At 52.1% G+C, this 27,716-nt stretch overlaps 1 protein-coding gene across 14 annotated transcripts in view; it reads right to left on the reverse strand.

Moving 5' to 3' along the window:
* TNS1 (tensin 1) overlaps positions 1-27,716 on the reverse strand; it is a gene marked incomplete at its 5' end in the record, with an annotated part of 224,568 nt that overhangs the window by 43,583 nt on the left and 153,269 nt on the right. For all 14 annotated transcript variants that reach the window (XM_081051649.1, XM_081051645.1, XM_081051641.1 and 11 more), the window contains one exon: positions 1,159-2,739. In XM_081051649.1, the coding sequence (XP_080907775.1) occupies positions 1,159-2,739 (1,581 nt within the window). The remainder of the gene's footprint in view (positions 1-1,158; positions 2,740-27,716) is intronic.

The raw sequence follows: 27,716 nt of genomic DNA on the forward strand, positions 1-27,716 counted from the left end.
GCTGGCATGGTGACTCAGCTTCCCCTAAATTTAGGGAAAAGGGTGGAGGGGAAAGTCAGCTGCCCAGACTTTTCTTCTCCTCCCTGAGCTTCCACCACCCTGTTTGCTGAGGACCTTGGCACAACCCCCCACACCTACCCCCAGCACCAGTCTCTGGGTCACCCCTGCCTGGGCTTTACCTCCACAACAAAACAAAACCATAGAATTTCCTGCCCAGTTTGACTGCCCCAGTGGAATGGTCATAGGCTTAGGCCAGTGGGAAGGAAGGGAACCCTTCCTGTCACTCCCAACATGGCCCTGCACACTCTGCCATTTCTTGCCTTTATTTCCCCATTAAGCTTTTCTAGTTGCTCCACTCTACCTTCTCTCTCCAGAAAGATAAGCACATTCATGTTCTGATAGGAAATGAAGCTTCATTCTCAATGACTGCTTCCCATACAAAGCTGGCCCTAAAGCAAGGACTAACAGGACAACTGGACAAGAAGGGGGACCTTGGGCTCCCCAGAAACAGAGAAATATCCTCAAAGGACCCAGCGGGGTTGAACACTCAGATGGTCGAACACTCAGATGGAGCTCAAGGGCTTCAGGATACCCTCTCAGGCTTCATTACGCCTCTGGGAAGGCCCAAGAGGGAATTCAAGTCTATAGAGACCTCCTTCCAGCCTTCTCCAGGCTTTCCCCAAAAAAACTGAAGTCTGAGGACAGAGAGCACAGCAGGCAGTTGCAGAGAACATCTCCTCTCTACCTAGAAAATCTATACTCTAGCCCCAAAGTCACCACCTCTAGGAAGTTTCCCCTGATTATCCCAGGTGGTAAGCCTTGATTTCCCCAGGCTCTGGGGCTTTGGTCCCCATCTCTATTGTATAACAGCACACATTGCACTCTGTTGGAATTATGTCTATGTACCTGTCCCCTCACTAGACTGTAAGATCCTTGAGGACAGGAACTTAATGCCTACCGTAGAGCCTAACAGACAATGAATGCAGGAAGAGATGACTAGTGGGTGGGCTCCTGACAGCCTCTTGTCTAGGCTAAAGCAGTATCTGCTGAGGTGCGATGGCCGTGCCTGCACCTCCCTCCATTAAGACCAATCAGGAACAAAGAGGGAAGGTGCTAAGGGAGGGGATGTCCAGCAGTGATGGTCCCTGAGGCTCTTACCTGCTACCCGGTGGGCCACCAAGCCCTCCAGGTTCAAGGGCTCCTCCTCTGGAGTTCGGGATGGATCTGAAGTCACCTCCTTTGGTGGGAGCTGAGGCTGAGCAGTGAGACCAGGGAGAGAGGCTGGGGGCTGCTGAGGCCCTGGAGGGCTATGGGGGGTTGGAAGGAAGGCGGGAGAGGAAGAAGAGGAGGCTGGGCTCTTTGGACGGTAACTCTGGTTGGGCCCAGCCAGACACAGCTGATAATCATACGGTGAGTAAGGCCTGCCAGGAGGGACAGACTCCAGGCGGGCCCGTGGGGCCGGCTCAGGGGTTCCCAAGGAGTGCCCACTGGGGATGTAGCCAGATCGGGACTGGGTCAGTGGATGCGACTGGAAGGACGAGCCGGAGAGGGGCTGGGAGGAGAGTGGGGAGGCCCCTGGCCAGGCCCCTGGGACACTCTGGGATTTGTGCAGCGGGGTGGCGGCCGCAGCCGGCTCCAAATCCAGCATCAGCATGTTGAGGGTTTCGATGGACTGCTCGATCTCCTGCTGGGAGGCTGCCCTTGGGAACTCAGGGAGGCCAGGCAGGGGGGTCTCTGCCAACGGCTGGGGACTAGGCCTGCTGAGCCCGAGACCCTCCAAGTGGGCTCTTTCCTGCTGGCGAGGAGGAGGGCAAGGCTGCTGCTGCTGCTGCTGTTGCTGCTGCCAGGAATTGAGGCCCCTCTGCACAGCCTCCCGGCTGCTTCCCCCACGGGCTGGGGCTGGGGGCAACTGGGGCTCGGTTTCCGGAAAGGACTGAGAGCGGAACATGCCGCTGGGGTCATGGCCATAGTGGGAGGTGGTCACTGGCTGTGGCCAGGCTGCGTGGGGGCCCTCCCTCTGGTAGCCAGCTAAAGCTTCCTGTGCGGAGTAGGAGGGCCGCATGGGGACTGTGTGGCCAGAGTGGGCAGGCACTGCCCGGCTGGCAGACTCATAAGGGTAGCCCCCACCATTGACCATAGGTTCCACAGGGTAGGTCTTGTCCAGACCATTGGTCAGTGGGGACAAGGCCTCCGGGTAGCCGCCCTCACTGGTGTTGGTGATCCCGTCCAGGGAGGACAGTGTGCCCATGCTGCCCACACTGTGCCCGTCCTGGTTGGGCAGCTCATCGTCCAGGATGTCTGTCTCCCGCTCCGATGCCAAAGCACTGCCGTTGACGTGAACCTGGGCTGGGACAACATGGCGACCAGAGGAGGGTGCAGCAGAGCCCCCCGCTGGGCGGGACCGGAGATGCTGGGTGTGGTACATAACACCTGGCTTCTCTCGCTCTAAGCCGAAGCCACTGAGCAGGCGGTCCAGCTCACGCTTCTCCTCAGGACTCAGGACAACAGGCGCACTGGCGGGTCCAGGGGCAGGCTCATCGGTCTTGTCTGTCTTGGTGGAGGCTGTGGAGTTGCCCGAGTCACTGCTTACAGAGAGGGTGTGTTCCACATGGTTGGGGGTGGCCGACAGGGCAGGACGTGTGGCATTGACGGCCCCAGTGCTGCCGTGCAGGGAGTCCTTCTTCTTCACCTTGGCATACAGGCTCCCGTCCAGTGGCCCCTGCGTATGTCCCACAACCTCTGCAAGAAAGAGAGCAACAGATAGCAGATGTCAGTGGGAAACAGGGACATACTTTATTCTCCCGAGGGAAGGAGTAAGAGCTTCCATTCCCTGGATCCTAAAACCTCAGCACCCTGAGATAGAGCTGAGGTGGCAGAAAGGCAAAAAGACTAAAGGACCCCTACCCCAGGCTTTTGGGCAGAACCCATCCCAACACCCAGCTTCAGAGCCAGGCAACAGAGCCTAAGATTGGGCAGAAGGTCCTGGGGGCCAAAATGCTCCAGTCCAAAGCCTGCCTCTGACATTTCACTAGGTCCTAGAAGTGCTGGGCCAAGATGGGGTTCAGCAAAGCCAGCAGGCCCCGTGTCAAACGGGACACACTTTTGCTCTGAATGCAGGGGCCCATGAGAACTTTGGAAAGGGGGTTCAGGGGCGAGGGGGAAGCTTATTAGGGATCGAGAACAAAAAGCAGAGGTTTACATCAGGGGCAGGTGTGCCCTGTGTCATTTTATCTACAGACAGCTCGGACGGCCGCGTGAGCAATACTTTCTCTGAAAGGAAAAAGTGAGTGCTGGGTGGCTTGAGGCCAAAGGGCTGACTCAGGGACGAAGAACTTCCCCACCCAGAAGAACTCAGTGATTTCACACCCTGTACAGTCAGCAGCCCAGCCCCTAGCCCAACACACACACACACACACACACACACACACACACACACACACACACACACACACAGAAATCCTGACATAAAGAAGTCCAGAGATACACATGCCAATCAGTAATCACTCAAATCAAACACCCAGAATTCACCCGAATCAAACGTCCTGGTGCATTCTTGGGGTACACCGGATAGGGGTCCCCAGTCAGAAAGTGTGGATATGAATGTGTTAATACAATAATAATAATAATAATAGTTAACATGCAGCAAGCACCTATCATGCACCAAACATGTTGCTATGCACTTTACACATAGATTATTTCTAATCCTGAGTCAGGGAGCATTATGCCTATTTTAAAGATGGAAAATCTGAAGTTCTGAGAGGTGAAGCCATTTATTTGTAGATATATAGTACTTGGTAAAGCTGGGGTTTTAAATCAGAACTAATTTAAGACTTAATTAAAACTAAATTAAAATCAAAACTAATTTAAAATCGGAACTACTCAATCAGAACTTCAAAGAGCACACAATTTTTATTATTCTGTGCTGACTCTAATAGCTCACACACATACACATACAATGGAATGAACACAAAGAAGGCAGCAAGGCCCCAAAATAAATACTTAAAATTTAAAGCCACAAACATTTCAGAAAATACAAGCTCCTACGAGGTCCAAGGATCAGCCCTCAGGCCAGAAGTGGCAGCCTCTAAAAATAAACACTCATACAGAAGCCCACGGCCAAAAACAAGTGATCAGACAACCACAAAACAGGAACATCCTGATGGGCACACACACACACACAAACCACAGGCCAACCAAATGACATCACCATCGAGCCAGCACGAGGAGCCCGACAGGGTACATCGTCCACCCACACATACCCCGGGGGCTCTGCCCATTTGCTCAACTCTCCAGAACCATCTCTCTGCCCTCCAGTTTTCCCTCGAGCTTTGGGACCTCAGCCAGCGGCAGAACCTAAGTGACGTTGGGCCAGAATTTTGCCACAGTGGCCTAGAGTTCTCAGAAATGCGGCTGGTCTGAACGGGAAAGGTGTTTTGGCTGAGATAGGCCTGAATCTCCAATAGCCTGTGCCTTATGTCAGGATCCCTGAAAGCTGCTAAGAGGCAGCTGCAGGCATAGCTGCCTCTCCCAACTCATCTGTGAGCATCCCTAAAGGGTCGACCTTGGCAGATGACAAAGCCTGCCCCTAGATGCGTTGGGACACAAAAGAGAAGAGACACCAGCTGACGTTTCCAGGGGGAAAAAGTATTAAGGCCTGGAGTCTCTCATCCACTCAGATGTCTGAGGAGGGTTCTCATGAGATGGGTCCCTCACACCAGTGAGTGGGAGTCTGAAGAGCTGTCTTTCCTCCTTACTGTGCCCGGAAAGCTGCTGGCCCTGGAGAAAGCAGGCCCATTCCTGGGCCCTGGCCCCACTCGGCAGCCCACACCATGAGATGCCAGACTTCCTCCCAGGCCAGGGATCTCCTCCATACCCTGCACCCCTAATCCTCCAAATCCATGCTCATATGGCCTGGGAAGCGGGGAGAGCAGCAAGCAAAGGGTGCAGTGTCCTACAGCCTCCCCATTTACACTTATACAGAAGACGATGAGAAGCACTGCGTGCAAATCGGAGAGTACTCTCCCCTTCTGGGAGAAAGCACCCACTCTGGCACCTCACTTGGGTTCATAAAAGAAAAGCTTTTGGCAAAGAGCTAAGAAAGCATCCTCCGAGGCCAGGAGGGAGAATTCACACTGATCCCCACCATCTGATATCCTGGCCCTTCATTGATTTTAAAAATGTCAATATTAAACTGGTTCTGCAGTGTAATTTAACCCCGCATGGGCTACAGTTAGCAGCAACATGAGGAACGATAACTGCCAGGCCACAAAGGATTAGTAAGAAAATCGAAGAAGTGTAAATTGTGTAATTAAATCCTGTTTGCTCAATACAAATGGAAATTCTATTTCTGTCCTCAAAAGAAGAGCCCAGCTGTTCCTGACCACCCAGTGCTGGCCACATGCTCCAAGCTGTTCTGCAACCTTCACTGCTTGGCTTCCTTGGCTTATCAAGGGGAGAAAGAAGACACCCAGGCCCATCCAGGTCTATCCAGCCTGCATGAGGCTTCTGCTGAAACCCCAGCAAATTGCAGAACCTGGGGGGCACTACCCCTGCTCCTCCCTTCAGAGTTGAAGGTAAGTGCCCCCCCTACTAACTCCCCCTTCGTTGTCCCCTCCCCCTACCTGCTGCCCCCACACCAGTGCACATTCCTTCTCCCCATCTACCACAGCCACATTAAAAGCTATTTACCGGGACCACAAAAAGCCGGAACACAAGGTCTGTTTCAATCTATTAAAGCAGGAAGGACAAAAGAGAGAGGCGGGTAGAGCAAGAAAGAGTGAAACAGAGTGCAGAAGGAAGAGGGGGGCTCAGAAGGGGTGAGGACTCTTAAACCCTGGGCCACCACCAGATCCATCTCGAAGTCCCAGCAGCCTCCAGGGGATGGCCAGTTCAGGTAAAACCATCTCAGGTGAGATGAAGCTGGACACCCAGTGGTGGGGGGCAGCGGGTAGAGGGAAGAACCTGCCTGTTTGGGGCCATGGGGACTGGCATGGATGACATTGGAATAGAAGAATAAACTGCAGGGGAAATACAAGTTACAGAGGCCAGGGTGGCGAGCTCCCAGGTCCCAAGCCTGGGCCAGCCTGGACATCCTGTCTCACGGGCTGTCTCCCTGCCCCCTTCTCTAAGGAAGTTGAAAGCCCACGGTCTCTTCAAGACCTCACTTGCTTTGTCTGCATGTGTCTCCTCGCTCTTCCCAGCAGCTGCTCCAAGCCCTGGACTCCACCCTTGACACTGAGTTTGATTGCACCAAGGGGTCCTAATCCAGATGTGTGAGTCATGCTTTTGGAAAGCTCTGAGGAAAATCCCCAGCTGACTTGGATGTGGACCTGCTCCCCAGGCTTCACAGTACAGACCAGGATGTAGGAAAGGAAAGCTGCGTCCAGCCCACACACTTAAAAAAAAAAAAAAGAAGAAGAAGAAGAAGAAGAAAAAAGAAATAAACGTGGGATGCTAAGATAATTTGTGTTTAGGGCAGTTGTTTTCTAAATTTGATGGTCATAAGAATCTCCTCTGGGGATTGTTAAAAATGTAGATTCTCAGGTCCTATGTCCAAAGATTTTCACTCATAGGTCTGGGGTGAGGCCAAGAATCAGTACGTTAACTAACTCGCTGGTGTTCTGGCGCGTACCTGGGAGGGTAATAGCTTGACAACCCTGATCCAGATGGCCAGCATTTTGAGCTCTGAGGTTAAGGACCCCCGCTTCTCTTTATAACATCAAGTGTGATGATTTCATTTAATTTAGAGGTCAGGACAGACAGCCCCGCCATGAAGAATAATGGTAGAATTTGGTTGACTACAAGAAAGAAGTCTCCTTTGGCGAAGAAGCAACAAGGAAAGACCCCTCCCGGTCCCAACAGCAGGCCTGTTTTGAACAGTGACTGATTTATTAAGGCTTGCAGGATGGGGCCCTTCATGATTAAAAAGTCCTTTGAGTCCACATCCAGCAGAATAACAATTCATTAAAATACATTACCCAGAGCAGTGATGACCAGTCATCGTGGAGGAAAATCAATGCAGTGCCAATAGGAAGAGGCACCGTGCCCACTGCAACAGGCAGTTTGCAGGCAGACAGAGGCCCCGGCAGGGCAGGAGGGAATCCAACTCCTTAAACGTGGGAATGGGGCATCAAAGGCCACAGGTGTCTGGGAGGTAGGTGAACTCTGACAAGCACTGAGTCTTGGCCAAGAGGCAGCCAGGAGAGTAAGTTCTGGACATGTTAATCCTTTCACCACAGACTCTCCCCCAACAACGGAGGGAGCCAGGCTGGGGCTAGAGCTGGGGCTGGTGAGAGGCAACATGGGAGGCAGAGGACAGGGCTGGTTACCAGAGAGGCCACAAGGGTGTGCTTCTAGAGAGGAGACAGAGAGGAGGCTCTCCCTCCTTCCTCACCCCTAAGCCAGACACACCCATTACTCAGAAGGATGGTCTCCATCTTAATGGCCAACTCAGCTTGCATCAACCGCTTAACCACGCAGAGCCTGGCCACACAGAGATTCGAATGCATACTTGCAGGTTTGCTGAGTGGTAGGATATAGGATTCAGGAGTGAAGTACCTTGAGCTGAGCCTGGAACATCCTCCTCTTTCCATTTCAACAGCTCTCATCATCCAGAGTAAAGCCTTATACCCTCCTGCTGGACACTCCAGACCTTTTATCATCTGGCCCCTGCCTGCCTTTTGACGCTACACCTTCACTATCCTTAATACGCCAAACAACACCCCGACACACACACTCTACTCTTACTATTTGTATGCTTTTTCCTAATCTGTGCCTCACACATGCTGTTCCCTCTCCTGAAAGGCCCTTTCTCACCCTGCCCTCAGAACCCCCAATCTCCCTGGCAAACCTCTTCCTCCTCCTTCAGGCTCACTTTGAACTTCTCTGGGAAGACACCCTTGGCCTAACCCCTTCCCTGCAATCCTCCAGACCGATAAACCTCTTCTGTGTCCCCACTGCCCTTTGTATATGTCTACTGTTAACACTGATCACCCATTGGACAGTCCATGTTTGTCTTCCCCACTAAGCTAAACGCTCCTTGAGCAAAGGTCTTTGTTTCTCTCTCTCTCCCCCAGTGCCCAGATGGTTCCATTTACAATGTGGTCTAAGTGAATAGTGCCCCTTGGAGTTCAATGCATAACCAGCCTGGCTATACAGAATGACCCTATAGAGTGCAGTGCCTGGCCCACATTAGGTGTTCCATAAATGCTTCTTGCATTACATTAAATAGCCCAGAAAGTTTTACAGTGTCTTGTCAGCTACTGAGATACTCTTCTTCTATTGCCACCCAGAGAAGTGAAAAATCAGAGGTTCAAGGTGGACCACAAGCTTCTCCCAAAGGGAAGAGAAAAGAAAGGCACTGCAGCCAAAATATCACGAGAAGGGTATTCTACAGAGTTAGTAGCACGGGTTGGGCACAGTGAAAGTCCATATAAACTGGCTGAGCCAGAGTCTACCCCATGGCATTCCCCACAGATCCCCAGCCACATGCCACTCCAGTGGACTTTAACTCTCTTATAGGCCAAGGACCCCTTGAGATAGCTGATGAAAGCCTAGATTAATTTCCTTTAAAAAATACACAAACACAAATTTTGCACATAATTTCAGGGGGTTGATGGACACCTCAAAGTCCATCTATGAGCCTTAAATTAAGATGTACACATCTAATAACGCTTCTTCTGGAAAATCTCTCTCTGTCACCCAGGACTTCAGAAGAATGTCAGGATCCATCCAAGAGAAATGGGAGAACAGAAAGGAAAACTTTCCAGCTAGAAGAGCCTGAGAAGGGGCCGAGCCCAGAACAACGCACTGGGTTCTAACCAGCCCAGGGGAGGTGTGGTGTGAAGAGGGAGTGAAGCTGGAGACAGCTATGGGGAATCTCAGCCCCATGACTCAAGCATGACCTGGGGTTCTCCTGAGACACCCTGGCAACGGCAGGAGGGACCTCCTACGGCCCAATCTGTGACAGTCCTGGTCTCCACCCATGCGGACCTCCCAACCCACATCCATCCAGGAACTGAGGCAGCCCTTTGTCCGCTGCAGCTTGCAGAGAGTTTTAAAACTTCTCTAAATGGGAATGGGCTCCTGAGAGGCTCTGAAGATTAGCAGAATTACGGGTGGAAGAAAAGTCCCAAGTCTCTGAAAGGGAACCACACAGAGAAGTCGTGGCCTCTGAGGGGCAAAGAGGGCAGGAGAAAGGTGCAGCCCAAGGCACTTGGTTCACAATGGGAAGTGCCCACCAATGCCACACTGAAGCATGGGCCTCGGGCCCTGTGGGCAGGGACAGAGGAGCCCAGGCTTGGCAAACACACCTGTCCTTCTTCCTGTTGAACAGCACTCAGAGGGAACCCACTGTGTTTTCAGAGCGTGGACAGAACAAGATTTTTCTCAGGGCTGCTTTCAATCTTTTCACAGATGGCTCTGTCCTCTGTAGAAGTGACATTGCCAGTGTCACCCACAACCCTGCCTCTGTGGGCCCAGGGAGGGTAAGTGGCAAGTGTTCTACCCCTGGCTACCTCCACCATTCTGCCAAGGCCAAGAAAGAAAGAGGGAGGCACGAGGACCAATGTCCAAATGGAACGCAGTCTGAATTTCAGCCTGTGGGCCTTGCAGATGGAGCAAGCCAGCACCACTGAAATGGAAATGGAAAACAGAGCCCCTCCCACTGGCACCTCCGGGCCTTCTGGGCAACAGAACTAAGATCTGAGAGGGCCCGGGAAGTCAGCTGAGCCAAGAGTGTTTTAAAAGCCATGGGGTTTTTAGAGCTGAAGTATCTTAAGGGGTCAGTTCATCCACTGCCTACCCCTCATATTACAGGAGGGCAGTGAAGCCAAGGGGCCCCCCCAACCAAGGGGACCCAGCACAGAGGTGCAAAGACTCGTCTTCCTGCCTCCAAGTTAGTGCTCTCCCCTCTTCAAGGTGAAGGTCACTGGCGGAGTCTGGGAGAGGGGGACTCTCCAACCACGGCTACAAACCTCACAATATAATATACGGGGCATCAGCCCAGCAATGATGATGGATGTGTTCCCAGGCCCTGCTCAGGAAGGACCCACAGTACTTTACACAGATACCATCTTCTTTGAATTTCTCCAGAGAGAGGGAATAAGGGCAGAAACCCTGAACATGACCTTTATTTCAGACCCAAGGGACCAGGGCCTGGAGGGTGAGTGACCTGCCCAAGTCACACGACAGCCCACGACCTTGCAGGGCCAGCCTCCTGGCCGTCAGCTCCCATGCCGGGCACTACAACCAGAGCCTGACACTCCCACTCCCCGCCTCGTCCTATCCGGGCACCAGATATCACAGACACTCAGGACAGTAAAAATAGCTCTGAGCCCACAACAACCAAAGTCCTTCTCTGCCAGGCCAGGGCGCCCGCCTGGACACTCAGAAATCCTTGGCCAGGGGATGGCAGAGCCGCCAAGAGCAGCGCCAAAGTTGGGAGAAAGCCATGACTGGGAGCCCGCAGGAGGCTGGCGGGGGAATGGTCAGTACAAGGGGTGCCACAACGCTCAGACCACAGAAGTTGGCGGGGGAACATCCTGAATAAACGTCCCGCTGGGAATGTTACAGGGGTGTCCTTGCCTCCACCACGTTCCCTCTGCCAACCCCATTCTCATCCATCATGAACCATTACCACAAAAGAATGAGACGAACTCAGACACACTGCCCCCCACCAACTCAGTCACCCCTAAGTCCTGAATTGGCAGCTCTTACATGTCCCAGGGCAGCAAGTCCTGGCAGGAAGCAGCTATGTCCGCTGCGTCCACCTCCACAGGCAGTGCCTGTGGCCACAGCCCGGCACAGCAGCAAGCCCTTTCCCGGTCCACGGCAATCCAGGACACAGAAGCCTCCACCACGCTCTCCCTAGACCCAACAGACAGCCACACAAGGACACACACAGGCAACAAGCAGCTGCCCCGCAGACACTTACCCACTGGACGGACAGGGAGAAATGGGAGGGGAAAGAACCACTCTGATTTGATCTCTGCTCCTTGTGCCTCAAGTTTCAAATCATTCCTACATGGCTGCAGCTCCCAGTGCTGTCTGTGTCCTACTTGGGCTCACTGGGCTGTCAGGGGTGGGAGGAGCAAGGGCCGCCCGCCTGCCCATGTACACATACCACTCCCTCGCTCTCCTCTCCTCTCTCCTCCTCTCCCCCGCGCCCCCACTCTGCCTCACTCCGGCTTGTAGGAAGCCAGTGGGATAAAACTCTGTCTGTAATTTCAGCCAGCTGGGTCCCCAGGGCTTCACTTATCATCCTGTAGCTATGCAACTCTCGAATGACATCACAGTGGCTTCCCAAGCCCTCCACACGAGTGCGAGTGCGAATCGGCCGGCTCAGCTCCAGCCCCAGCCCCAGCCCAGCCCCAGCCCAGTTCCAGCCCCAGGCCAGTTCCAGCCTCAGCCTAGTTCCAGCCCCAGCCCCAGCCCAGCCCCAGCCCAGCCCCAGCCCCAGCCCAGCCCCAGCCCCAGCCCAGTTCCAGCTCCAGCCCCAGCCCAGCTCCAGCCCCAGCCCAGTTCCAGCCCCAGCCCAGTTCCAGCCCCAGCCCCAGCCCAGCCCAGTTCCAACTCCACCAGCCCCAGCCCAGTTAAAGCTCCAGCCTTAGCCCAGTTCCAGCCCCAGCCCCAGCCCCAGCCCAGCCCCAGCTCCAGCCTCAGCCCAGCTCCAGCCTCAGCCCAGTTCCAGCCCCAGGCCAGTTCCAGCCCCAGCCCAGTTCCAGCCCCAGCCCCAGCCCAGCCCCAGCCCAGTTCCAACTCCACCAGCCCCAGCCCAGTTAAAGCTCCAGCCTCAGCCCAGTTCCAGCCCCAGCCCCAGCCCCAGCCCAGCCCCAGCTCCAGCCTCAGCCCAGCTCCAGCCCCAGCCCAGTTCCAGCCCCAGCCCAGTTCCAGCCCCAGCCCAGCCCCAGCCCCAGCCCCAGCCCAGCCCCAGCCCCAGCCCCAGCCCCAGCCCCAGCCCCAGCCTCAGCCCCAGCCCCAGCCTCAGCCCCAGCCCCAGCCCCAGCCCCAGCCCCAGCCCAGCCCCAGCCCCAGCCCCAGCCCCAGCCCAGCCCCAGCCCAGCCCCAGCCCCAGCCCCAGCCCAGCCCCAGCCCACTTCTAGCCTCAGCCCTAGTTCAGTTCCAGCCCCAGCTCAATCCGAGCCTAGTAACAGCCCCAGCCCAGCACAGCCTCAGAAAAGTTCCAGTCCCAGAACATCCCCAAACCGGCCCCAGCTCAGCCCCAGTCCCAAATCCATGGAGGCTCCAGTACCCAGAGGAGAAGAGAGAACCTGGGAGCAAAGCAGCAGAGATGCAAGGGAGAGAGAGGAAAGGGCAAGAGATCCTAGGAGGGTATTGAGATTTATTTCCCCAAATTTTTCCACATTTTTTCCCATTCTCAGCAAATGAAAGGCAGAACAGATGACAACAATTTTCCAGCTGCTGAACAATAAGGTGGAAATCTCCTTTTTCCCTCTCTCTCCCCCTCCTTCCCCTCCACAGGCTGGCGGTGGGGGGGGGGGGGGAGTGGGGGGGCCGGAACCCCACATGGCCCCTTACTTCCCAGAGGTGGTGACCGTGAGGCCTAAACAGAGAGGCTGGGATGTCACTCAGGAAGGCCTCGGGGAGAGGGACAGGAGCCCTAATATGAGATTCTCAGTACAAAGCTTTGGATTCTGGCCCAACAACTTGGACAATTTTTGAGGCCTGACTTTGGGAAGGGCCAATGGGCTTCTGGCCCAGCACACTGATCTGCCAGGCCACCTGAGACACCTCCAACGGACCGGCTATTGGTATTTAGTGGTCCCATCTGAAAACCATGGATGACAGAGAGAACAACTTTCAGAGTGCCAGCGATGTTTGCCTTCACCCCCAACCACCTAGGTCTAAAGCAGTCCACTCAGCCAAAATCCACACAAGCTACCCAAAGACCCCCAGGACACTGGTGTGCCCTACAAACGGCCAGAAGTCAGTTCCTAGCTGATAACAGGACACCAAATCCCGACTTTTATTTGCAATGTTGTTGGAGACTTATTTGCACATCAATTGAATGTCCCATCCTAACTCCCTGAGTTGGTAGGAAAGGGCCTGGGGTTTGCAGCCTGGCCAGCCAGGAGCCTCTGGGGCCTGGTCTGTCTTTGTCAGAACCCCAGTTAGTACACAATCCCACCCTGCTTCTGAAGCCACTCCACCCTGGTGTCCAGCTGAGCCCCGGGCCCCTTTCACACTGCCAGCACCACTCTCTAGATGCTTCTTTTGGGAAATAAAGAAGGAAAATAAAAGAACAAAAATGGTACCCAGTGCCCTATAGGCTGGCTCCTGCACTATCTTAACTGCATCGTCACTGATGAGACGCAGAGGCCCCCACCCAGTGTCAAAACTTCACAGAAACCATAAGAATGGGCAGCAGAGAAAGGGGTTCCACGCCTCAGGCTTCACTGGGGGCAGGAGGACTTCCAACTTTCCAAGTGCAGGACTGTGTAGGAACACAGCTTGGACAAACTATTCCTATCATCCAGCCATCCAATCATTCTAAGCAGAAACACAAGGAGGAGAAAGGCCCGGGTATCCAGAGTGTCAAGGTTGTCAGATGGGAGAGGGAGGAACTCAGGATGGGGTGCGTGACTGTGTGGGGGATGGAAATGTCCACAGGATCTTCTCCCTTCCTCCCAGCCCAGTGGAAAGGGAAGGAGGCAGACCAGGAACTCAGAGCTGTAGGGGCAGGGCAGGTGCTGGGCACCGCTCACAAGGCCCCAGCCTTCCAGGGTCTCCGCACTGCCTCCAGAAGGCAGTGGACACGGCCCAGCTCAGAAGTGTGTTTCCTGAAGGTAGGACAGGAGCCAGAGTGCCAGAGGATTCCTCAGGAAGGGAGCTGTCAGCTCCCAGGCAGATATCCATGTGGCACAAGATTTGAGGGTATATCCACTCACTTCCCTCTTGCCTCTCCCCACTCTTATTGCCTCCTGGGGCATGGATACCAATCTTTAGCAGTCCTCACTTGGGAAGGATGGAGGGAGAATGGGGAAGGGGTTTGGGGAGGCTCCCCAAGTTGGCTTGGGGAGCCAGGAAGAAGGAGAGAGTAACCAGAATGGGGCAGGCAAGTTAACTATGTGTCTGCACTTTAACGCACATTCTCTCATTTGCTTCCACAACGGCCTTTCAAGATAGACATCATCGTGCCCACCTTCTTGATAAAGAAACTGAGGCTTAAAAATTGCGGCTTGCTCAAGATCACGCTGGCAGCCTGATCTGAAACTCAAGTTCTTTCTACTTCCCATGGAGGAAGGAGGAACAAAGAAGGAGATGGAGGGTCAAAGGGTAAGACTCTAGTCTAGAGGATCAGACAGGAAGAAGGGAGTGGAGAGTGATGATAAAAATCCCAATGCTGGTTTGGAACAACTGGCCCAAAACCCACCATCATAGTGAATGCTGTTCCCCATCACAGTGGTCCCCTGGGAATTGCGTGCATGTGTCTCAATGATACTTCCAGGACTCATGGCATTTCTGGAAACTCACAGGGAACTGCGTCAGAACTGGTTCACAATTCACACAGTGAACCCATCTCTGCACTTAGGGTCAATCCCCATTCTTAACCCCAAACAGGCCCATTAAGTACCACACAGAAGTACTGGTTACCAAACTGGCCACGTAGTTTTATAACGACAGCTCCCATCACTGCTAGGAGGTGTGTACTGGGGTGGAGGTCACCTGTGGTTCTATGCATAAGGGTGGGTGTACACAGAGGACTCTGTGTGGTTCTATGCGTGAGTGGGCAGACGTGTCAGTGTGGGTGGGAGATGTGGGTGGGTCTCTGCTTCCTTTCCCAAGTGGGTCCCATCCGCGTGCATGAGTACAAGGAGGTTCATGGAAGCATCTCCATGGGGGTCTCCTAGGCAACCGTGTTCAAGCTCACACATGTGAGCAGAGTGGGCCAGAGTAGGAAGTCCCTACTGCAGAGGGTCAAGCTGGAAGTGACTCTCCTGCCCCACAGAAGCTACAACACCATGGGGTGCAGGCGTGGACAGGAGACAGGAGCTAGGGCACCATCCCCAGGCTTCTTTCTATCCTTGTGTCACATGAAGAGTGGCTGCCTGGTTCTTGGAGGTTCTCAAGCAGCATATTGACGGGGTGTGAGGGTGTTGGTGGGGTACTGGGGGAGGGGGAAAAGGAGGCAGGAAGGAAGAAGGAAAGATCTGAGAAGCTTTGAGCTTTCATATCAAAATCTGATCTCACCGCCCCTGGAGAAAGAGAACAAACATCAAAGAACACTTTGCTACTAACAGTTTTTTTTAAAGCAATCAAAGCAACAGAAGGCGAATATCTCCGACAAGCACCAGGACATCGACTTGCTGTGAAGATGTAAAGACTGGGTCAGGGATGAGAAAGGCAGTCAGAACTCCTGGCCTCCACCTACCCACAGCTCTGCAGCCACTTCCCAGAGCACGGAAGCCCCTGCCTGTGACCAGAACAAACGGCCGGGGGGGTCAGAGAGCAGTCCAGCAGGTCTGCCAACTGGGGAACCCCATGTCCCTGCAGGGGAGTCTTGTGGGTGCAAATCATGCTTGGAAGGGGCAGACAAAGGGCGGGGCAGGAAAAAAGGAGTTTGGGGCCAGACGCCTAAGTGCCCTTTGCACACAGAACCTGCCTTGTCAGAGCCTCTAGAAGCACCTTGTTCTCCCACGTCCATGTACCACGGTCACTTGCCTCATCTAGACTGATGTGTGGGGTAGAAGGAGCTTCCTCAACCTCCAGAAAACCCCGTAGAGCCACTAGTTCCCCTTTTTCATAGTCCTCAAAGGATGTAAGACCCCACCCCTCCTGCTGCGGCGAAACCCACTCTCCCCAATGCTGCTTGCACATCCCTAATCGGCCACAGCACAGTAAACAGACCTAGAGAAAGAGTCATCTGGCAGCCACAGCAGTAGACTGGGTGTCAAGAGGCCAGAGTACTAAGGAGGGATCTTGGACGGACCTCAGTTTACTCCTCTGTGCGATGGGAGAGTGCAACCGATGATCCCTGACCTCCTGGCCAGCTCGATGCCCAAGAATCCAACTCAGAGAAGATGTTCGACCGGGCACTGTCTGGACCCCAGGTGCCCTGAACTCTGTGGGCCCATTTCTCCTCTCCTGCTTGGTCCTGCCTCGGCGGCTCCAGGCTCCAAACATGTCTGAGGCTATTTCTGCAGCAGCCACAGAGGCCCGTGGGGATGGGGGGGGGGGGGGGTTAGGACAGAAACAGTGACTTACAGGAAGTCTAGAAATACAATGCCAGGCTGCAGAGGTTCCGAGAGCCGTGCAGGGCAATAATGAGCCTGATTTATTTTCATCAGTGAAATACCGAAACCCAATCCCTGGAGCAAGCTGACCCAGCAGACGGCGGAGGGCTCCCCACCCAGAGCAGAATGAGCTAGATCACAGCCTCCCAGGTCTCACCACTGGGGCAGGTGATGGGAAGGGACAGAAGGGGAAGCCAGGACTGGCCAGCTGGGCCCATGTGGCTCCAGGCCCCTCAGGCTGGCCTCCTCCCACCCTGCCACTGGTTTGCCAGGGTCTCCAGGATGCAGGCGCAGCAATGGGAAATGCTAGGCAGGTGGGCTTTCCAGTTTAACTCAGCCCCTTATTCTCAGGGAACTTAAACTCCAGGCTGCCAGGTCCACATGCCTACTAGCATGGGGCAGGAGGGCAGAAAGGCAGGGGGCAGGGCTCCTCAGACTCCTGCCCTGTGAGGCCATGGCCAGAAATGGTGGCATCAGCATTCAAGCTCTACATCTACCTGGCTGTGTAAACATTGGTAGGTTCCTTACCGTCTCTGTACCTGTTTCCTCGCCTGAGAAATAGGAGCTAGAATACTCAACTCACAGGAGTCACGAGGAGTAAAGGAACTAATGGATACCTAACAGCAGCATCTCATTTCTGGAGGGTGTGTATAGAAGGGGAAGGTACAATTTCCTCCTGGTCCCAAACCAAATTGCTGGCTGGCAGTGTCCATTAATACAACCCTCATAGAGGCCAATTTGGCACTATCGAAATTATATATACATATATTCTTCCACCTAGCAACTCCACTTATAGAACTCGTTCTACAAACAGACTTGCACAAATGAAAATGTTGCATGTACGTGGCTATTTGGTGCAGCATTTTTGAAAACTGGAAACAAAAACTGGAAACAACCTAAATGTTCGTGTTACTTACATACAGTTACATAATATGCCATTAGATGAAAAAGCCCAGGGTACGAGCCAAATCCTTACAGTCACTACCAGAACTTAAGTGATCTGGTCCCCATTACCTCGCACCCCATCTCCTACTACAACCTGCATGGAAGTCACACTGGTCCCTTTGCTGCTTCCCAAACATCTCAGATGGGCTCCTGCCTCAGTACTTTCGCACTTGCTATTCCTTCTGCCTCGAATGCTCTTCCTCAGAAATCGCTTGCCTGACTCCCTCACCTCCTTCAATTCTTTGCTCATGTGTTCCCTCCTCAGTAAAGCCTAGGCTGACCAACTTTTTTAAAAAAATGTCAGCTCAGCACTCGACACCCCGCCCCACTCCCAATCATCCTTATTCTGCTATTTTCTCCCCAGAATATTTGTCACCTTGTAACATGCTTTCATTTACTTATTATATCTTTTTTTAAAAATGTTATTGTCTGCCTACTTCCACTAGAACAGAACCATGACAAGGGCAAGGATCTTTGTTTTGGTCACTGTTACATCCTCAGCCGCTAGACTAGTGACTGGCACACACTAGGCACTCAGTCAGTATTTGTTAAATAAATGAGTGACTATTACTGAGGACAGTCCATGTACCAAAGAGCACAGATGATGTGTTTTTTCCTTTTTCTTCTTCAATAGAGCGGATTCAAGGTTATACCTATAATCACGTCATTCTTACTCGCCTGCATTCTGATATGTTTTCTCATATGGAAGAAAAAGAAGCAACTTTTACTGCTGCTCCAGAAGTCACCACGTCCTGGCCATCACAAATGACTGGAGCCAGGGAGGCAGGACCTGTGGAGTCAAGATGCTGGGAGCTGGCCTGGCTCTGCCCCTGTCTAGCTACATGTCCTCTCAAATCTCCAAACTCTGAGCAGAGAGAGTGGCTCATGGGAATGGAGCCTGACACTCGGATGATGCCAGAGAAAAGGTTCACACATACAACTGGCTCCGAGTGGCAGGAAGAAAAAAGGCCTTGCGCCAGAGTCCCGGGTTCAAAGTCCAGCCCAACAACTGGGATGGTCAAAAGGTGAACTGACTTACACTCAGGCAGCATTGTATAAAGTACCACCCAAGGTCAGGTAGTGGCATCAGTAATAGCTAACATTAATTGATGACTCACTACCGTGTTTTCCCGAAAGTAAGAACTAACCGGAAAATAAGTCCTAGCATGATTTTTCAGGATGCTCGTAATATGAAATAAGCCCTACTGTATTTCCCTGAAAATAAGACCGGGTCTTATATTAATTTTTGCTCCAAAAGACGCAGTAGGGCTTATTTTATATTACGAGCATCCTGAAAAATCATGCTACGGCTTATTTTCCTATTTTCGGGAAAACACAGTATGTAAGAGGCACAGAGCTAAGCACGCACAGATTATCTCATTTAATTCTCAACTCTATAGGAGAGGTACTATCCTTGTCCCCACTTTACAGGTGAGAACACTGAGACACAGAAAGCCTAAATGATTGCCCAAAGTCAACAGAAGGCAAGAAGCAGAGCTGGGGCTTCATTGCATGCAGCCTGAGTCTCCAGCCCAGGCTCAACCACTGGGGTGCCTCTACCATCTCCCAGGACGTCAGTTTTGTTGCTTCTAAAGTCACTCTAAGACATACTGAAGGTCCGTGAGCTCAGTGCCACAGACAGGATTTTAGAATGTCTCTTGGCAGGGAGAGGGGCATAGAAAGAGATTTATAGGGGGATAAGTCATCCAAGAGTAGCTGGGGACGTAGACAGAGAAAAAACATGAAAGGAAAAAGGACTGATCATCCTCCAGATCCCAGATTCATTAAAACCTCTTCCCATAAATGGCTCCAGAACGGTCCAGTAGACAGAAAGCAAGGCCTGGGAGAGTGGACCGAAAAGAAAGGGCTCTGCCACCTAAAAAGAAGTGTACCAGCTAGCAGGCAGAAGTGGGCAAGACACAGATAGGCTCCAGGGACACGATGCTGCCTCTCGAAGGCTAATACAGAGAGGGGCCTGAAAGGCAGGCAAGGACAATCAGGGAAGGGGTTAAACTCTGCCAAAGAGCAAAGCAGTCTCAGCTAGCACCTAGGAGCCAGCCCCAGAGAAACTGCCCTGGAGGGAGAAACAGGGCCAGGGCACAGACTCCAAGGCCAGCAGGACTACCCAGGGCCTGACCAGGTCCGCAAGGAATAATCCAGGATAACCCAGAAAGACAACCCTCAGCACTGAGGGCTGGGTGCTGATAGCCACACCCCCCACACACATACCCTCTGTCCCCCACCCCAAAGCTGCAGCAGTGTCAAGCTGCCCCACCTGGAGCTGCAAAGCTGAGTGGCAGCATGGAGTCCACACAGACTGAGGTGAGGAAAAGCAACAGGTCACGCACATGTGCTCCCTGTGTGCCCAGCACTCAGCCACGTCCATCGGGCAACAAATCCGGGCTCTTTGGACTGTCCCACTGCAGGATTTTGTGGGCCAACGTTTCTCTTAATCTCCTGCTTCATTCTCCCCTCCTGGGCCCCGTGTCCATGGAGAACAGTCATGTACGGGAGCCAGTCAGATTTGATTGCTCTGCTTTCCCGCTACTTTCTAGACTTTGAGCAATACTGTTACGTCACTTTTTGAGTTGAAAAACAATGCCGTCTTCAATGTCATCTGCTTCCCAGGCCCAGTACAAATGCAGCCCCTCTGCAAAGCCATCCACCTCTGATCATGGCCATTCCCAGAAGCGTCTCCTCTCCTGAGAAGTCCTGACCCTGGGCTGAGATCCTTCTCCATCTGGCTGTGGATGGGAGTGGAGGGTGTGCTCCCCTATCTTGCCACTCCCTCTCCCCACCCTTGTCTGCAGACAACTCCAGGGCATGACTCTCCACAGCACCAGGACTAGCACTGTGCCTGCCACCTAGTAGGTGATCTGTATTCGGGTAAAGAAAAGAAAGAGAAAAGAAATGGAAGGAGGGAGGGGAGGATGGGTGAAAGGCAGCTTTCGTTGGGTAAGAAAAAATATGTGGTGAATGGAGGCTTGAATTACTTTTCTTGGACGTGGCTAGAGGTGGTATCTCGGGGTCTTCCCAGGTCCAGCTAACTTGCACTTGTCTACAGGTCTGGCAGGAAAGGAAGGGGGGAGGGTGTTGGAGGGGGAAAGAGTGAGCGCTTTACTCTTCCCCTGTTTCGAGCTTGATATTTGAGCATGAGGAGAGGGCAGACTGTGCCACTCAGGCCACTAGCCAAGAGCTCTGCGTCCGCTCTGAGTGTAGCTCCGGCCTTCCAACCTCCACCTGATGGCAGAGATTACGGAGGACCAAAGGCACATTCAATCAGGAGGGTATTGGTTTACTGAATGTTCCATGGGCAGACACTACTCTCCAAGCCTGCCAGCCGCCTCGCAGAGCAGGGCCAGCAAAGGCTCCCGGGGCATCAGGACAAGCCCCACCCTGCCTGATGAGGAACAGTGCTAAGCAGGTGGCGGGCAGATGCTGGGTCACTGGTGTCATCTTCTTCACCCACAACGTCCGGCTGACCTTGCACTTGAATTCTCAGCACTCCGATTGTTCCAGGAGGTCAGGACAGGACTCCCCTCTGGCAGGAGGAGGAGGTACCTAGATCCTCCTCAAGAAGACATCCGATCCCCACCTCTGTCGCTATCTTTATGTAGACTATCCACACTGAGACCCCTCTCCCTTGTTTCTCAACACCTCTGCCCAAGGGGGCCAAGAAGACAAGGAGCCAACCTCCTTGCCACAGGTAATCCAGCCTCTTACAGTTGGGAAGTTCTATCAGGTTGCTAACTCACACTCCTTCTCCTGTAGCCTAAGCCCTTTGTCCTAAATGACGTGATAGAACAGGGACAGACAGAGCTTTTAGTAGCCGCTTTGAATTTCTCCCTCTCTGCCCTTTCCCCCACTACCCTGAAGTCACAGACCAGAAGGGCTGCCGTCTCCCACAGCCAAGTTAGGATTTCCCAACAAAAATCAGTTTGATGCTGAACTCCAGGCTCTCGGCACCATGCTTAGAAAATCACCCTCCGCTCAGAGACAAGGGGAAGCTATGTCATTCCAGCATCCTAGGATCCTTTGAGTGAATTATTTGGGCTCATCTGCAGTCTTGCGCTCCCCTCTCTTACTGGTTCCAACCACATCTTACCCCAAAGTTCAAAAGGTAAGATTGTCAACCTTATGAATGTATGTTAAGGGCAGGCATTCACCATGGTGCACGGGTGTTCTCCCAAAGGCGGGGCAGTGGCGTTCTCCCCACTGCCTAACTGCCTCACTCCCAACCCAAAGGGTCTACCATGCGGCTGCCCTCCCTCAGGCTGTCTGGCCCCTGGGGACGTGAAGGGACACAGGCTGTGCAGATAGCTGAGGAAGCTAGAGGCAAAACTCCTGGGCTTTTGTGCTGCTCTGCCATCCAGGGAGTTGAAACCAGCCTCCCTTTTTGTGTGATGGGGCAGGTTTTCTACGAGTTCCAGGGCTGGAAAGAGGTCAGACCAAGTAGCCTAAAGCAGTTCAGGCAATAGAAGCATAATCTCTGAGACGAAGTCTAGAATGATAGGAAGCGGTGCGGATCCCTGACTCTGGCTCCTGGCCCCCATGTGGGAATCCCGCCTCCACTATTCACTCGGGATATTATCTTAGACAGGCCCCTAGCGTCTCTGTTATTGCCTCGGTTTGCTCACCTATAAATCTGTTTGTAACCAGATGTTCATATGGAAGCATTTGGGTCTCTGTGTGACAGAGGCCCCAAGAAAATGAGTGCCACATTCCAAAAGTGGGCTTGCAGAATGAGATGACTGGTATCGAGAAAGTGAAAAGACAACCCACGGAATGGGAGAAAATACTTGCAAATCACATATCTGATAAGGGACCTATTTCCAGAATGTATAAAGAACTTATAACTCAATCAAAAAAAAAAGAAGACAAAAACCCCAATTTAAAAAAATGCAAAAGATGTGAACAGGCGTTTCTCTAAATTAGAAATTAAAATTAAATTAAATAATGACCAATTAACAAAGATTTCAACATCATTAATTCTCAGGGAAATGCAAATCAAAATCACAATCAAATACCACTTGACGCCCACTAGAATGGCTAGAATACCAAAAGAAAATTACAAGTGTTGATAAGGATGTGGAGAAATTGCAATCCTCATACATTGCCTGGGAGGAATGTACAATGGTACAGCCACTTTGGAAAAGCAATTCGTCAAATAATTAAACACAGAATTACCATGTGACCCAGCAATTCTTCTCCACGATATCTACCCAACAAAAAATGAAAACATAAGTCCGCGCAAAACGTTGGACATGCAAGTTCATAGCAGCATTCTTTAAACATCCTGAAGGCAGACACCATGCAACTATTCATCAACTGATTATATATATAGAAATAAAATGTGGTATGGCCATTAATGGGATATTATTCAGCAAAAAAAATGAAGTACTGACACGTGCTACAACAGGGAGGAACCCTGAAAACATTACACTAAGTGAAAGGAGGGCCACAAAAAAACACATACTATATAATTCCATTTACATAAAATATCCATAATAGAAGATCTATGGAAAGTAGATTAGGGCTGGAGTGGGTTGGGGACAGAAATGGGGAGTGACTGCTAACGGGCATGAGGTTTCTTTTGGGGTGGATGAAAATATTCTAAAATGAGCTTATGGTCATGGTTGTACAACCCTAAGTACACTAAAACCCATCAAATTGCACACTTTAAACAGGTAAAGTTGTGGTATTAAGCATATCAATGTAACATAATTGGATTAATATTAGCTGTTGATTTTTTTAAAGAGAGAGATGGCTGAAAACTGTTTTGTGGCTCTAAACTACCCGTACATATATCCATATCAAAGGAGTAACAGGGTCAGCCAGTGGGAGTCTCAGAGGAATTTTGGGGACAGTGTTGTTTTGCTGTAAGTACCACCTGCGAGGGGCTTCGCATCATCTCAGTGAGCGTCTGCCGGAGCACAGAGAACATGAGAGATGGAGCTGAGCTCAGGCCTGAAAGTCTGAAGGGTGAGAGGCAGGCCAGGGAACAGACGGGCAGCTTCAGCCACCTCAATCCCAGGCTTTGCTGAGGCTAAGAGTGCTTAAGGGCTTCTGTGGACCAAGGGAGAGAGAGCTGGCTGGGCTGCCTCACATCCTGTCCAAGAGGGCCACCTGGAGGGCCGAAAGGACTCCAGCAGGCGGAGGCTGGAGGGAGCAAGGGACGCTTGAGTCGAGGAAGGGTGAGGAAGGGTCGTGAGCAACTGACAGCTGCCACCACCCACTGGAAGGAAACAGTGAGGAAAGACTTACGGGCAGTTGGAGAAGGTGTCTCCCAAACACTCACAAAAGTGCTGCAGGGGAGAAACAGCATCTTCCACTGGCGAAAAACTCAGAAGTCATATCATCTGTGCCTCTGTCTCTACACAGAGTACCTGCGCAACCTCACAATAATCCCAGACAGGCAAGAATGTTCTGATCCCGTCCCTCATTTCCTCTCTTCCCATAAGTCAGGAAAATAGAGAGAAAACCTACTGAAATACACCGGCACACACGCACACACACACACACACAGCTGGTAGCCCCTAACCCTGGATAAAGTACCAAGGTCACGGGTACTGGGTATATTCATTACTGACCAAAGGATCTTTTATTACCTGAGGGTGACCAGAAAAGGCAAGAGACTCACCCTAATGTGCTTCAGGGGCAAAGGAAGCAGAGGACAGATTTAAAGGGCAGTGGTAGATAAAATAAAGTGGCTTTATAATCACATCCTACAAGTTCTGCTTGTTCAGCCTAGTAGTTACATGACAGCAGCTACCTACAGGTCTCTGAGGAGGACTACCCAAGGGAACGTACAGTCAGTGGTGGTACCTGGAACAGGGTGGGCACACACGGCTAGCTATCATCTAGCCATCGTCTTTGTCATCATTATTGTCATTGTTAGGGATTTAGAGCTAGAAGACCGTTTGGAAGCCATCCTCCTCGATTCACTGATAAGGAAACTGAGAACCAGAGAGGGGAAGTAACTTTTCCAAGGTCACACAGCACATTGGCGCCAGAGACAAGTCTCCCGACTCCTAAGAGTGGGGCTCCCAGAACAGCCATCTATAGATGGTTCCCAGAGAGTAAATGAATCTAGAGGAATGTGAGCTTTTTCTTAAGAAGAGAGGGTCTGTATACATTCAAAATCACATTTCTATCTTCTGTCCTCCAGTACTTTAACAATAATAATAATGGACACAAATTATTGCCACCAGAGTACACCCCAGGCACTCTACTTTTCACATTTCACATACATTACACCTCACTGAATCTTAACAACAATCCTATAAGTAAGTTATTGTTATTGTACTGGCTTTACAGATAAAGTATTTGGGCCTCATAGAGGCAAAGTGACTTAACCAAGGAACACAGTTACAAACATCAGAGCTTGGAAGCAGATCTTCTGGTTCTAAATCCCGCGGTCTTACTCTCTATAGTAGAGATTAGTCTGTTCAACATTATTTCAGCTTTCCATCTTCCATGCACAACTTTCCTGCCCCCTTTGAAGTTAGGCATGGACGTGTGACTTGTTTTGGCCCATGACATGTAAACAGAAGGAAAGTGTGTCACATCCAGGCAGAAACAGCATGCAAGGCATAATGTCCTCTACCCACTGCTGTAGCCATGATGGAAGCATCCATGAGATGAAGCCATCACTAGCCTAGAGTAACTAACATGCACAGAGATCCCTGCCAACCTACACGAGACAGGCAGTCTAGGCAAGAAATATGCTTTTGCTGGGTTAAGCCACTGAGAACTCGGGGCTGTTTGCTACCCTGAAGAATCAAGCCGCTCCTGAGTGATAGGACTGCTGAGCTGTGCTGCTTCCCACTTCACATTCGTGAGTTGGGAAGGTCTGAGAGGGAAGCTCGGCAGGTGCATCTTAGCTTCTCACAAGTTATAAAAGGAAGGAGTAATAGAGCTCAAAGAAATGGAAAGCATCACTATTCCAATCCCCTCATTTTACAGGAAGGAGATTTAAAGAAAAAGAGTTACCACGGACACCCAGAATCTAAATATCCTGTCTCCCAGTCCAGGTCTATCTGTCTCTCCAGGTCTCTCACCTGTTTCTCTCTCCTTCTCACTTTCTGCGTGTTTGGTGTGTCTCCCTCCCTCCCTCCCTCCCTCCCTCCCTCCCTCTTTCCTCTCTCTCAAAAACATTACAGAGAATTCTTGGACAAGCCAGCTCGTGAGAAGTCACCACAGACCGGGGACTCCTGGCTGCTGCCAGGAAGGCTCTTTCCCAGCGGAGGCATAAGAATTTGAGGAGGGGGTAAGCACCCTACAGAGCAGGATGTTATCCCCCAAGAAAGAGAAATGGCTCTCCTCAAGGATCCCAAGGGTTGAGAAGCTTGGGCACAAAACCAAGCCCCCTTGTCATAGCCGCTGGCTCTAGTGGGACTGCCCACGGAAACAAAAGAGGCTGACAGGCATCGCCCAGGAGGGGACACCCAGAAGTGGGGTGATTACCAGCCCCCCGTGCTATCTTCAGCCAAAACAGGAGACTGTCCTTTTCTCCCTCTATTCTTTCTTTTGGCCTGGAGCCAACTGCTGCTTTACCCAGCACTAGCCCCTACTCCCCAGTCTTCTCCTGAGGTTGTGACAAACTCTACACAACTCAGTGTCCAAGGAGGTCAGGGAAGGGTGGGAGTGAATGGATGGGTAGTGAAGCGATTCAAGCCTGGTCACCCTTTGGGCTTCTCGGAGGCACAAGGCAACCCACAATCCCTTGGTGTGGGACTTGCTTCCGAGAAGCCTTGCCTAGAACACTCTGGAGGAATTTGGAGACAGCTCTGTGCAGCATAGGCAAAAACAGAGCCCCACTCCCACCCACGGGGAGGTAGGATCTGGGCATGGGGCTTCAGAACTCAGGCCAAAGAGCTAATGGGGCTTCTGGAGGCTGCGAAACGTGGTGTCAGCCAGAGCGCTGAGCTGGCAGGCTCCAGACCAAACTGGAGAAAGACAAAGACAGCCCGAGAGGAGACGGCTGGTGAGGACGAGACCACTCTCCTCTTCACCCACCCTGGGCCTTCTTTTCCTCCCCACTCAGGACCAGGCAACCGACTCTGGGCAACTCAGAAAACGCCTTCCCCGGTGTAATGGGCTGCATTGCGTTCCCCTCCCACACACTCGGCCCCCCACCAAAAAAAAAAAAAAAAAATTCATGTGTTGAAGTCCTAGCCCCTAGTTCCTCAGAATATGACTATATTTGGAGATAGGGCCTTTAAAGAGGTAAATACGTTTAAAAAGAGGTCACATGGGTGGGCCCTAATCCAATCTGACTGGTGTCCTCATAAGAAGAGGTGATTAGGACACAGACATACAGACATGCGCAGAGAGACCAGTGAAGAGACAGGGACAGGACTGCTGACGACAAGCCAAAGAGAAAAGCCTCAGAAGAAACCAACGCTTTCAACAGCTTGGTCTCAGACTTCCAGCCTCCATAACTGCGATACAATAAACGTCTGTTGTTTACGCCACCCAGTCTGTGGTACTTTGTGGTGGCAGCCCAAGCTGGCTAAGACATCAGGCCGTTGGGTTCACCAGAAGGAATTACTCCCAAAGTAAGGAGTCCCTGAGAGGGCAGGCGCTCCTCTGCCCCCAGCCATCTGTCCCAAGGCCTGGGGACTTCTGTGGTCAGAAAGTTCTTGATAGTGACCTTCCATTTAATTCTTCCCCTTTTCAGCACTTCTCCCTCCTTCTGTCCTAAGTGCAGGTGAGCCACAATGGTCCCCAAGCACCCCTGGTCACTGTAGCCGCAGGGCCCCATGCAGAAGCGCTCTTGACCTTTTCTCTCTATTTCTGGTTCTACTTCCTGGGCCTGTCCAAAGTGAAATGGGTTGTCCTTGTATGGCAGCTGGCTCCCTGTCATCTAAGAGTTTGAGGAGTTGGACAGCCACCCTAATGGAGCCACTTAGGGGTGTGGGGGCGCTGAATAAGCTGAGCTCTAATGCAGGGAAAAGGGATATGACACCTAGATTCAAATATCAACTCCACCTCTTATCTCACGGCCCCGGGCCCCTGCCCACCTCACCACACTGCAGTGTGGTCTTTGGTACAGCAGGAGCTGAGATCATGCAAAAGTGGGTTTCGCACGTGGGGACTGCCTCCCCCTTTGGCAGATCCCTTCCCCTCCTGAGCCTCAGTTTCCCCACTGTGGCAGGAGGGCATTAGATGTACATTATTATTGGGCTGGGCAACCCCAGCCTGCGAGATGGACCTACGGACAACAGAAGTCCCCATGTGGGTCTTTCTTCCTTTGTTTTGCTGCTGAGATTGATCGGGAATGTCCTGAGCAAGTGGAAGTACGTTCTAAGTGCTGCAATGCCACACACCAGAAACCGGAATTGGGAGTGGGGAGGGTGGGGACGCAGTCAGTGAGGGAGGGGTTAAACACAAAGCAATCATGACACCGAGGGTTCAGTCAGGGTCGCCTGGAGGGCTTTCCCAGAGGAAGAGGAGCTGGCCGCCCCTCATGCAGGGAGGGAGCAAGGTGGGACCCAGGCAGAAGATGATTTCTCT

This window comes from Rhinolophus hipposideros, assembly GCF_964194185.1.
Source record: "Rhinolophus hipposideros genome assembly, chromosome: 6".
Classification (NCBI taxonomy): domain Eukaryota; kingdom Metazoa; phylum Chordata; class Mammalia; order Chiroptera; family Rhinolophidae; genus Rhinolophus; species Rhinolophus hipposideros.